This window comes from Artibeus jamaicensis, unplaced genomic scaffold (assembly GCF_021234435.1).
Source record: "Artibeus jamaicensis isolate MK-2021 breed Jamaican fruit bat unplaced genomic scaffold, CSHL_Jam_final contig_519, whole genome shotgun sequence".
Taxonomy (NCBI): Eukaryota; Metazoa; Chordata; class Mammalia; order Chiroptera; family Phyllostomidae; genus Artibeus; species Artibeus jamaicensis.
The window spans coordinates 55,882,865-55,895,902 of record NW_026521871.1 but is presented as its reverse complement, the minus strand read 5'-3'; the positions used below and the strand labels follow the sequence as shown (position 1 = coordinate 55,895,902).

The window sequence follows — 13,038 nt, the reverse complement described above, 5'->3', positions numbered from 1 at the left end:
GGGGAAGTCAAAGCAGTGGTATGGCTCATGCTTGAGACGTGCCGAGAACGTCAGACACCATGGGAGGGCTGTCTGGGGCCACGGGCCCCAGGCACTGCCACGTGCAGCACGGAGGCACCAGCCTCCGGTGTCTGGCTGGGCTCCTGCTGTCTTGCGTGTGGCCGAGAAAAGGAAGATAGGTACTGAGGGTGTCTATATCTGTCTGTCCTGCCAGAGAGACACAGTGGCAGAGAGGGTTAAGGGACCCCTTTCATTCTGAGCACCGGAGAGTTTGGGCTCCTGGAGATCCCCGCACAGGTCCACAGCTGCCCTGAGAGAAGAGAAAGGGCAGCACTCACGCCCCGAGTCACAGACAGGACCCCCTGTTTCAATGGGCGGCTGCCAAGCAGACCTGCTCCCTTCACCTAACAGGGCCAAGCAGGGGGGTGCCGCTGAGAAGCTGCTGGCACTCGGGAACCAGGGAACAGGTGTTTGTTTGGAGGTGACTTTCATGGGTTCTGTGAGAAAAACAGGGCAGACTGGATAGAGGAAGGGGTAATCCCTGTAGTCTGCTCCCGGCCCCCAGGTAGAGTATTTGGAAAGCTGTGCAGATGGGATGGAAAGTTGACCCAGCAGGCGGTGAGGGGCTTCGGGGGAACGGATGGATGAAAGAGGCAGAGTCTGCCCTGATGAAGATGCCTTTCACAGACAGGGAGGAAAACCATCTTCCAGACCCACGTGCACCACCGCCTTCTTCAAACAGGACAGAACCAATGCCCTTCGCCGGACTCTTCGGGGATGAGGAGTTCAGGAGGCCGGCCAGAGGACAGCCAGCCACACAAGCAAAGGCAGCTCCAACCCTGCCACCATTCTACCCACACTGCCCTCCGTCTGAATCGCTGGTCCTCAGATTCACACAGGCCCCGTCCAGGAGACTGCAGCCTTCTGAGGGTCTTACAGCAGGAGTGGGCAGGCATGGAGGACTGTGCAGAAAGCAAGCCCAGCAAGGGCGATGAACGAAGCCCAGGCCCACACACTGGCAGGGAGGGCAGTGATGAGGCTGGATGGACTACCTGTCCATTCTCCAGGATGGCTGCCGGATACATGGCACTGCTCGGACGGTCCCGGTGCGTCGGCAGCAGCAACATCATTTCCCGGGCGTGGCGGTACTTATCTGGCAGAGAGGGAGAGCCTGTAACCAAGTGAGAACAATCATGCACAGATGACAAGCCACAGAAGGAGTGCCTGGAGGGCAAGCACCCTTGGGGCCAGGGAACCAGGTTGGTGTCCCCGTGCAGTTGTGGTGAGGGTGAGCTCAGTAAGCACAAGAGGAACGAAGCAGAGTGGTAGGTAGATGGTCTTGGGGACTACGCCTCTCACCCCAGTGGAGGCAGATATATATGGGGGCAATAGTGATGCAGACCCACCATGCTCAGAGGCAGATCATGAAGAGCTGAAGGCTGGCACCAGGCCCCTAGGGGCCCCTGCACCCAGCACTATGGGGAGATGGCTATGGCTTGGACGCTGGCTTCTCAGGGGCCCAGACACAGGCACAGGCCAGTTTGCAATGGCGCCATCACAGACACAGACACTCGGATAGTGTAGCGGCACAGTTCTTAACTTGACATGCTGTGTCTCCACACACTTACCTTCTCCAGACACCACGGGCCCTGTTCTCAGCAGCCCCCTGCTACCTTTACCCAGAGGTTTTCCTCCCAGATTCCAGGCCCCCAGCACCTGGCCACTCTACTGCAGCCCTAGAGCCAGACTGCCTGGGGACCCAGGTGGCTCTCTGGGGTCTCTTACTCCGAGACGGCCCTTCGGTGACCACGGGGTCATGAGGTTGGTCTGGGAGCTGTGCAGCTTTCACCCAGGCTCTCAGATTAACTTGGTTCATGCTCCTCTCTTGTGGGGCCTCCGTGTGACCTCCTCTGGCCACACAGAGGGGCTGTTCTGAAGGCCAGATCACGCCGGATGTAGTGTGGCCCAGTCCCCATCAATGCATGCCATGGCTACAGGTCCAGGAACTGGTCCAGCTGTGGTCCCCGAGGGGACCTTCCACAGAAGTAGTCCGACTAACTTCCTGGCTTTCCTCCAGAACAGACAACTTGGAAGTTCCTCTGAATATGTGCACCACTCATTGAGTATCCAAGAAATGCCAGCATATCCACGAGAAACTAGGGGGGGTCATGCCGACCTTCATGGTACGGTCACCTAGACTCCAGTGCCCCTGCTTGTCCCCTGGGGTCTGGCTGGCCCCAGTGGCTGAAACCCCTCTCTGCAGTGCTGGAGAGCTGAGACCAGTCCATGGCTCCATCTGAGAGGTGAACCTGCAGCTCCGGAGGCTCTGTGTTCCCGAAACTCAGGGTCTCTGGGGCCTGTGAGCATGTGGTGGAGGCATGGGTGGGGCCCAGACAGAAAGGGTCTTCTGCAGCCAGCCTGCCCCTCGCACTTTGGGAAGCCCCTCTTGTACTCGTTGTAGTCTAAGACAATGAGGCTTAAGTGCCTTGAGGAAATCGACCCAATGCACACCAGTCATGAAATGATTGCTTGTGTGATCTCCTTCCACAGAGGGTCCGAGCAATCCTGTTCGTGGAGCCTCAAGGCTGGCTTTAAGACCTAGTCTTAGAGACATCTTCATTGATAAGGGAATGGGTCAAGTATGCTTTCTGGGAAAACTAGGCCTAGCTTGCTACTATTTGGTAATTTTTTACTGATGTCGATATTCTGTCTTAGAACTTGTGCTCTAAGGCAGCCTCAAGAAGATGAGTGTTAATGAGCACAGGAGAAAAGCCCCCACTCCCACTGACTTCCATCGAGCCTTCCCAGCAAGACGCTTCCTGGGCCGTGTTGGCTGCAGCTCTGAAGGGCGGCCCTCCCCGTAGTGCGCACAGAAACAGACAGGACACCTTCACACCAGCTTTGTTAAGTCAAACTCACACCTGTGAGCACTGCTACACACTGTGTAGCAGGTGTGCAGCTGGGAGGCACATCACCTTTCTCAGATTGGCTGCAGTTACCAACCTCACAGAGTTCAGGGCCTGGCTCAGCAGGCCAGCCCTAGGTCAGTGCCCTCCGCATCCTGAGACGTGTTAGGGGGCTAGGAGGGAGGGCAAGCAGGCGGCAGGCCCAGAGGAGCCACTGAAGCCTTGTGTCCCTGCCTTGGCAGCCCTCTGGTGCTGAAACCAAGGGCTGCCCTGTGCTGCCACAAAATGCCCCAACTCCACATCTCACTCCCCTCCCACTGCCCTCTAGCCTGAGCAGCCAATCCCACAGCAGGAGACAGTGACGGCTACTTTTCATGAAAACATTTAAACTGTTTTTAAACTGACACGAGGGCTTCTGTGTCCCAGGACCTTAGAATTACCTGAGTTGCAGTCTGGTAAGCCCCAGAGAGGCCAAGTCCCAGTAGACTTAAGTCCTGCAGGGAGGGTAGATTCCAAGCCCTGTTTCCTAGTCCCAATCAGCCTTTGACCAGCAGGGGGAGCTGCCAACTTACAAGAATTTAAACTGTGCCTGGCATACCGTTTAGCTTGAAGGTTTCCGATGCCCCAGGGACCACAGCAGAGTGTCAGTGGGCCCCGTGGCCACTGGTGTCATGACCACTCCTGCGAGTGGGAAAGGGACTCCACTGTGCAGTATTCTCCAGAGCACTTTCTCCATGAAAGCCTTCTCACCCATAACACCAGACATCACCCCACCCCAAGTGGAGCGAGGACTCCTTCCTTCTACTGTATTCACCATGCTCTTCCAGTGACACTGGGCCAGCTGTCTGTGTTCTCTTAAAGGGTCTGACACTGCCTGGTCCGTGGTGCACCCAGTTTCCTCAGACGGGCCCACACACGGATGTTGTAGCCTCGAAGTAACTTCCTGCTCTTAACTGCCTCTGCCCTTATCATCATTCTCTGCTTTGGGCCAAATTCCATTTAACCATTTTGTTTACTTTTATACTTGATGTCTACTCCAGAAATGGGTAGGACTCCAGAAGAAGAGGACTTCTACAGCTGTGCCCTACCGGGTACTCTAGATTTGGCCACTGTGACAGCTTGTCTCCAGAGATGGTGACCGTCAGTGCCTTGTCCCCTGGACACACACGCCACTTCACATGTGAGGGAGGTGCAGTCTCACTCCCCACCCTGGTATCCGGGTTGGCCTCAGTGACTTGACTAGCCAACAGAACGTGGCAGAAGGGACACTCTGGGATTTCTAAGGCTGAGGAGTTAGAAGCCTTGTACCTGGTCTCTTGGAATGCTTGCTCTGGGGAAAGTCAGCTGCCTGCTGTGAGAAGCCCAAGCCACCGGGAAAGGCCACAGGTAGGGACTTGGTCTGATGGCCCCAGCTGAACACCCTGCTGACACTCACTACCACCTGCCAGCCATGTCAGTGAGCCATCTTGGATGTCCAGCCCTGTTGAGCCCTTCTAATTCCAGCCCCAGGTGACATCTGACCACAAGCTCAAGAGAGACTGCAGTGGGAACTGCTTCAATGAGCCCTGTTAGCCCACAGAACCATGAGTGACGATAATAAATGGTTGTTTTAAGCTACTAAGTTTAGGGAGGTGGTTTATTATGCAGCAATAGATAACCAAGCCATCAGAAATAAAGAGGGATGATTTCCAAACAGGGAGAAAAGAATTTCTCTATTCAACTCTGATGCCGCAAGAGCCACGCAGACCCTCACTGAGCACTCCGCAAAGCTCGGTGAGTGAGCGGGTCGTAAGTGGTCAGCTGAAAGGACAGAGGTGGCAGTGGCCCACCTGTGTGGTCCCTGCCGGTGTCTCTGTTCTCTCCAGGGCACTAAGGACCAGGCACAGCCTACGGGACGTGCCTGCACAATGTCAGAGTGGAAAGGAGTTAAAATATCTATTCTCTGTGGCCTTCTGTTCTCACCGACAAGCATGGTTCAGAGATCTGTCTTCGGCAAGAGCAACCACATAAAGACTTGGAAACGGTGAGCACGTCTCAGAGAGTGGTCAGGTCCAGACAAAAGCCCCACGATAGATTATATTATGGAACCTGCTTCTGCAGTTCTGTTCAGGAGCAGGTACCTTAAGACAGTACAAATGCTGACCTCGAGACAGCACTGATGGTGACAGCATTGATGGCTAACTTCTCAGGGTTTCCTTCCTTTTTATTCTGAAAGGAATCTTTTGAAACACAAATACTTGACACAAATCACTGTTTCTCTTTTATATTTGCAGCCTTCACATATCAACAAATCTTCAACATGTACCCAACTGACGGTTCATTTGTCTTTCCTAACATTAGCAATGCCTGCTTCCGAATGCTGCTCCCCTTTTCCGAGTGCCAGTCCATGTTAGGAAGGCAGCCAGGGAGCAGACCGGGCATCAGACTGACAGACTGACTGCGAGTCTGAAGGCTTATACTCCGTATATGGTTTGGCCACGAACTGGCTGGACAGCCTGAAGGCCCTCGCACTGGCCCCACAGAAATGAGGGGCTGGGCTGGGTGCTTCAGGTGAATTCGTGACAGTGCCTGCTGCAATCCTATCCTCATCTGCTGAGGCTTTTCCTGATGGGCCCCTGCATCTCTCCCCAACTCTGCCCCCATTCTCTCCATCACTCCTATTGTGGAACTTAGAGGCTGGTATGTTTTACAGAGATTTTTTTCTTTGATGGCCCTCTATGACACAGATTGGTGCTGTTTTCCTTTGTCTTCCTAAGAGTAAGAAGAAAGACTCCACCCCTCTGAAGCCTGGAGGTAACAGCCAGTGCCTGGCTGGCAAGCTCCTACCACGCTCTGTTAGGATCCTGCACAGCCAACCCCGCAGCACTGCAGCTTAGTTACCACGGCTGATTTCCATCCCACTGCAAGTGTCTGTACTAAAAGGGCCAGAGAGTCAAACTTCACTGCAGTAACTACAATCAGAATGTGAAAAAGATACTGGCTCTCAGAGAACAAGATTTACCCTTTTGAATAAGAAATCAAGCAAAATTTGGCAAAGTAAATAGCTTTTCAAAGAGCTATCCTTCCTGATTAAGCCTTTCCCAAATGACCATTTTTGGGGGGTTGTTACTGTTTAGAGTAACATTTTCCAGGGTTAATTTTAGTATTCAAGTTTAATTTTTATACCTTGCCATGAGGCTTGATTCCTTAAGACTCACTTTTGCCTTGACCTTTACCTTTACTCTTGCAAACATTTCAAGGGAAAAGAACTGAGCTCCTCCGCGGCGGTGTCCTCTTACTGAGGTGGACAGGGGAAGGCTGGCCATCTGGGTGGCAGCTCAGCCGCAACCACTGCTTAGAGCAGGGTCTGACGGCAGCCAGAGAGCAGCGTGGAGCTGGAGACCCTGAGTCCCTAGCGCTGGAAGCACAGGTAAGCATGCGCTCAGAGATACAGCCACAGATGACAGGAGGACACATGGGGCTCAAGAGGCCCCTTCTTCTCCCTTCTGCAAGCAGCGCCCTGCCATCCTTACCTCGGGCACTGGAAGGGGCAGAGGTAATCATCTGGGATGGTGCTGAGTGAGTGGAACTCAGGCTGGAGGAAGAAGGGCTTGCTTGGGATGAGGACAGAACAGAGACGTTGGTGACTGAGCCCTGGTACCTGGGGTTGGGATACACGAGCTGCAAAGGGAGAAAAGTCAGGAGGACAGAGGTCTCAATGACCAGGATTGTAGGACTGGACACCATGAGGTTCCCAGACCTGGTGTCTGATGCCGTACCCTAGGCCCTGGTGGAGGCCAGGCTGGTGGCCGGCACTAAGGGTCACCCGCACCACCCATGGAGCAGGGCTGCTGGGTCGATTCTAGTGATGGTGCCCACAGATGAAGCAGGACTTAGCCATCAGGAATGCCAGGCAGGAAGGCAATCTGGCAGAAGACTGTAAAAGCAGCCAGGACCGAAGTTGATTTTCCTGTTTGGGAACCAAGGCCTGAAAATAGCAACATGGATGGTGTGGTGGAAAGCAGTTTTGCTACCTCTGGGTGTTCTGAATTCAGTAACTGGAGAACCAGGCAGGGATGTCGGCCCTCAGACCAGACCAGCCAGGAGAGAGGTGAGTACTCCAGATACAGTGCTCTGGCCCCGTCCCCTCGAGCAGCTCTGGTACCTGCATGTGGGGGTACAGATCCTCGGGAGCCTCGCCCACAGAGCCGTCGCCCAGCATCACAATGTTTCCCGCTTCACTGGATGCATGTGAGGAGAGAGAGGAGGATGAATGGCGACCTGTGCCCATCAAGTTCATGGGGCTGTGAACAAGAGTAGGAAATGGGGAGGAGTCAGGTGGGGAGCAGAGAAACCTTGCTGGGTGGTGGGGGGACAGGAGAAAAGGGTGTGCCAAAGTCGACCCCAGCCTCAGTTGCTACTGATCTGGAGGGTTCCGTAGCTGATGCTCAAATCCATCTGAGGTTGGGAATAGTCCCAAACCAACCCTCCTGCTCAGGGGCCCTGTTATGGGAGGACCAATGGGAGACCGGCACAACCTCTACCTAGAGCTCAATGGTTTATGGCCACCCATTCTGATAACATCAGCAGGCTCTCAGAAGGAATGAAAGAGATCTGCTGAATCAGGTCATGGATCCGAGGTCCTTTGCTATGCATGTTAATCTGAGCCAGCGACCACCCTCCGCTGGGCTCTGCTCTTTTGTCAGGGTGCCTTCCTGCTAGGAAGTTATCAACATAGCTGGCTGTAAACTATCTCTGGGCTTCCTTTCTCATCTGTGGTCACAGGCTTGCCAACCGCTCTCCTCTACCAATAAGAGGCATTCATTCACTCCTTCTCACTGGCTCAGTGCCTACTCTGTGCTGACTTGCTGCTCCCACTGGAAACAAACCTAAGGGAGGGGCTCGTTCCCTGGCCTGGCCTTCCTGCCCTGAAGGCTCTGAGTAGCCTCAGATGAGCCCAGGCAGAACAGGACTCCTGGGTTGAGAGCAGTGACATCTCGATGCCCCCTTCACCATGTTGTTCTCTTCCTAAATACCCATTGGTGATCTTCATTCTCCTTGGGATCAAGTCCAAAGGCCTGAATGAACAAGGCCCACTTGGAGCTGTGCCTGGATCCCTCTGTGCCCTGGGATCCTACAGTGCAGCCACTTGGCTAGACTTGCAGCTGACTGGCTGGCCTGCCCACACCCTGAGGTGTCTCCACAAGTTGGTTACTCTGCCTGGACCTGTTCCATCACCTCCTACATCAACTCTTTTCTGCCTTCAAACTTCTACTCATCCTTCAAGATTTACCCCAAATGTCCCTACTCTGGATTCCCACAATACCATGTATTCTCCTTTGTCACCCAGGGTGACTGGATGTACAGCGTGGTCCTTGTGTACATGGATAAGAGGGCATGTGAGTGAGTATACAGGCACTATTTTGGACTTCCTTGCTCTGACCTTTGACATTCAGACTTACCTCTGTGGAGGGGATACCCCTGAGCCCCAAGGCCGTACCTGTGCCGGTGGGGCATCTTGATGCTCTCAGGACTCATGGGGCTGTGGGATGCCAGGATGTTGCCCCGGGGGGTGCTGGTGCCTGAACATGCAGGACTTAGTTTGTCCAAACCTGGAAACTCCTGTTGAGAAATGAATGCCCCTTTATCAAAGAGTAAACAAAAAAATAAGTGATTAAGGGCTGAGAAGAAAGAGCAGGCTAGTGGGAAAAATGTGGGGGGAAAAAAGAACCATATATTGTGAACTGAACCAGAACTGCTGAATTCTTCTGGGAAATGACTTTCATGACTGAAACCCCCCCCTAACCACAGGGGAGCCCTTGGAGTCCCCATGGACAGAGCAGGTCAGAACAGGCTGCAGGTGGCCTGAGTGCGTGGGAGGGTGTGTGCAGGCCTCCTCGCTACAAAATTAGGCAGAGCAGAGCTGGGCAGCAGGAGAGGAAGAGCTGACTATCAGTTGTCAGTCGGCGGGCATCTCTTACATAAGGACCGGGGGTGGGTTTTATTGGATTGCTAAATGGACCAGCTCTTAGTGACGTGGGTTAAGATGTCTGTGACAAAGTTTATGGGGAGATAGGACACAAAATCCTGATATAACTAATTGAAAAACAGCACAGTTATATTTTAGCATAATTAAATTCTTATTAAGTATGTATACATCTTAGCAGAAACTTTTTATTTCAAACTCTTCTGTGTGACTGCGCACTGGTTTGTGTCCCTATTTGTGACTCTGAGGAACAAAAAGTGCAACTGATCAGGTTTTCTCAAGTCCTTCCCCATCTCCCTCCTTAGGTCCACAGGGGACGCTCCTAAGCTTGGCCTAAAGAAGTAGCAGGCCTTCTGACCCCTTGTTCCAGAGCATGTAGAAGGCTGACATGTCCTTTTGCAGCCAGCGAGGACAGCTCCTTGTGTGCCCTAGCTCCACTGTGAGTGAGCATTTTGTGCTTTTTGCTGCAGTGACCTGAGTACCTGCAAGGCAGAGAACCTCCCCGGCCCCAAGGCCAGGCTCTAGCTTACCTTGAGTTACCTGCTGTGACAAAGAAGTCTGCACACAGCAAAGACCAGCCAAGCCAGCAGGAGATACAGTAGAACGACAGGTAATGGAATACCCATCAAATTCAGTAACACTACCCAAGTTCTTTACCAAATGGCCATCCAAATTTTAAGGGGAAACATAAAAGACTTTTTCCCTGCATGTTTCACCTTGAAGTACCAATGGAGAATCATTATAAAAAGGCATTTCAGGCTTGATAGGCTTTTCTTTGGAAAGTGTGCTGACTTCTCAAACTACAGATGAGCTTCTTCTTTATATTCTATACTGTCCACACTCATGCAGAGACAGGCGAGGCCTGTGCTGAGGACCTAGAAGGACTGAGAGGACCAGAATCTCCAGCCTCTAAAAACAAGGCAAGTCAACCCCATTAAGTCAGGCCCACTGAGCTGAGTGGTCCAGCCCTTCCCAGGGCCTCTGCAGCAAGTGGTGATGCCTTGAAGGGGTAACTTCTTATCCACAATGGCCTTGCCCAATACTGACCGGCTTTACAACCCTCGCTCCCTTCTACCAAGGGATCACGGGTAATGAGAAGAGAGCAGCTGGTAACTGGGCTCACAAGCCCTGAGATCTGGCACTCCGTCACCCTGCTAAACAGGACGGCTTGCTTCTCTAGAAAACACATGGAGTTGCCCTGGCTGTTGTGGCTCAGTGGGTTTGAGCAATGGCCTGACTGCTGGACCAAAAAGTCATCAGTTTGCCTGAGAACCAAAAGGTCACCAGTTTGATTCCCAGTCAGGGCACATGTCTGGGTTGTGGCCAGGTCCCAAGATGGGGGTGTGTGAGAGGCAACCAATCAATGTTTGTCTCCCTCTCTTTCTCTCTCATGTCCTCTCTCTCTAAAATTAAATAAATAAAATCTTAAAGAAAACATAGAGCTATCCCCATGGTTGGAAATGAGGTGAGGGTATATGAACAGGGGTTCCAGACCATATGAACCCTATTTTCAGTCGGCCAACATTTCCTGTGAGACCCCTGAAGGGAAAATAGTCCTGAAATAGAGGCTCTGCTTCTGCTTGTCTGCATGAGCACTGGGGCCAAACCCTGCCATTGGAGGCCTAAGAGCTAGGCCAGAGTCAGGGAGATTTCCTGGGTCCTGAGCCAGCCACAGATTTGCCTGACCCCTCTAAGAGCAGACGATATGAAAGCACTCTCCACCCTAGGCTTTCTCAGGTGTCAGCCTGGGTGACCAGACATATTGGAAGAAGAGGGAGAGAAGGAAGGAAGGATACTGGAGGCAAAAGGTAAAGCGAGGGATTGGGGAGAGGGAGGGAGAGAGAAGGGATAAAGATGGGGAGGGAGGAGGAGAGAGATGGGGAGAGTGGCTGGCTTAGACTATGCCTTACCTCTTCAGGTTCTTGGGATGAAAAATATCTCCAAAGAGATCTCTACATGTGGGCCAAATACTTTAGCTCTTTTCTTCCTCACATGAAACCTCTCTTCACCGGCACAGTACCTTGAAAAAACGTTCTTTGCCCTTGAATCTGACTTCTCCTTAGGGAGGGAGTGAATGAGGGGATCCTGGGCATCTTTCCCCTGGATAGAGTACCCACCTCTGCAGTGGATACAGCTTTCCCTTCACATCCCCTCTCCCGCCCACTCTCCTGTCGCTTGTGACACAGGTCTGAAGAAGTGACCCCTGGTTCAACTACAGCAGGGGCAGGGCAGGGATGAGCTTACATGGTAGAGACTGGCCCGCATCATCTGGAACTGATCGATCAACTTCTTATGGAGAGGGCGCATTTCTGGGTGCACGAACTTCTCATGAACTGCCAGCCCAACTCCAAGGACATGGACCTATTAGATGACAGACAAGGCCACTCTGTTAGCCACAGAGCCACCCTTGAGAACTACAGCCATTCTGCAGGACACAGCCTTTCCCTCCTGGCTGCTGGCCTCTAAGCCCTGCTAGACACACCTGTTCTTGCATGAGCTCCTTGAGCTGGGTGATCTTCTCAGCATCTCCTGGGTGCTTAGTAATATAATCTTTATCAAAGAAGGCCTGTGAAAGAAAAGGCCAAATCAGAAAAACTCTCTTCCCAAGACTACTACTTAGATGGGGCACAGGAAGTTTGAGTCTGAAGGTGCCACGTGAAAGGCAGCTGTGCTGCCGCCTCACAGGTGTGCACACCAATGCACCCCCAGTGGTGTGCTTGAACTTCCTGCAACCACAGGTATGTTTTCTGTGTCTAAGAAGGGCTGATGGGTGGCTAAGTCCTTTACGGCTAGATGGCCTGGTGGCCAGGGTGTGGGAACCAGTGTCTTAGCCTGCCCCCAACTCAATTCTTTGGAAAGTGCTGGGCTCCAGGGCTCCTCTTGGGGGCCACTTAACATGCTGCCATAATCAGAAAGATTACCTATGTAGCCAGAGTTCAGAGAATAAAAAGGAAGAAACTACCCAGAGATGTATCGCAGAAATAGGCAGGTGTCCTGTTGGGAACTTAAAGCCTCAGCCCAGAACCATCTCAGTCAGCGGAGGCACAGCTGGGAGAGGGTGAGCTGGGAAGACTGCCACAGAAGGCTGGCTGCCGTGTGGGCCCTACTCACCTCTTGGTAGCGCGCGATGCCTCCGTTGACCGCTGCGTCAATGACTCCATTCAGGCACATGCTGAGCAAGTTGATGTTGCCGTGCACCTGCTTGTGCTGGTACTGGCCAATCAGGGCCCGCAGCTCCTGGTTTTTGTTCTCCACAACTTGGATGGCATTCTCCAGGGGGCTCACCTCCACCTGGGGCACATACCACCCAGTGTCAACACCAGCACAAAGACAGTCCCTCCCTCATCAAAGTCCTGTGATGCTGCCTCCCTGCCTGCTTCTGTGGACTTGACTCCCTGGGCCCTTTCTAATTTTCTCTGCTGATTTGTACGCACTGAGAAGGGAAGCAAACACCAGTTTTGAGGTCAGAGAGCTCTGGATTCCTGAACCTAGGAGAAGAGTGTCCTCATTCATGAACTGGGAGACTGAAAGTACCTGCTGCCTCAGGGCGCTGTGAGGACTAAATGAGAGGAGGCATGCAAAGCCCCCAGTACAGGACTGACCCACAGAAGGCTAGGCCAGGCAGGTGGCCAAAGCTTGCTTGCCTTTTTCAATTCTTAGAGAAAGGTCCTGTTGGGAACCGCCCTGCCTGGTTTCAGAAGCTGTAATCCCCCATGGCTAAGGCTGAGTAAAGGACCTTGGAACCAAAAGCCAATTAGGAGACAAAGCTTATCTTCCTTGTAGGGGAACCACCTCTGCCCCCTTTCTCTTTACCCTGCTTCGCCCCAGGCAGATGACTGGTTAGCCAATGATCAGTAAGATTCTGCAAAAGAGGGATGACCTAAGACAGGCACTGTTGTGAAGGGGCCCTCAGGGAAGGACTTGGGGGGCTATAGAAAAAGGAGGTGATGGACTCCCGTCCCTTGGCTTTGACATAGCCTGAGTCCTCATTCTGTCTGCAAGAAGTCTCCTAATCTCTTGGCTGCTTTACTTCCCCTGCCTGATTTAAGGCTGAAACAATACTGGAGGTGGGTATGCCTGTGCTAGAAAGGGTGGGTTCCCTGGGGTGATCAGGCCTAACAAAGAATGCATACAATCCTATGAAACCTACTTTGCTAATACCCTCAA

At 52.7% G+C, this 13,038-nt stretch overlaps 1 protein-coding gene across 1 annotated transcript in view; it reads right to left on the bottom strand.

Annotated features, from left to right (window-relative positions):
- Positions 1-13,038, bottom strand: part of DOCK3 (dedicator of cytokinesis 3) — a 294,505-nt gene that overhangs the window by 6,689 nt on the left and 274,778 nt on the right. Inside the window, exons 44-50 of the mRNA XM_037128613.2 lie at positions 11,983-12,162; positions 11,354-11,437; positions 11,116-11,232; positions 8,386-8,507; positions 7,051-7,189; positions 6,419-6,566; positions 1,053-1,171 (exon numbers count right to left, since the gene is read on the bottom strand). Of these exons, the coding sequence (XP_036984508.1) occupies positions 1,053-1,171; positions 6,419-6,566; positions 7,051-7,189; positions 8,386-8,507; positions 11,116-11,232; positions 11,354-11,437; positions 11,983-12,162 (909 nt within the window). The remainder of the gene's footprint in view (positions 1-1,052; positions 1,172-6,418; positions 6,567-7,050; positions 7,190-8,385; positions 8,508-11,115; positions 11,233-11,353; positions 11,438-11,982; positions 12,163-13,038) is intronic.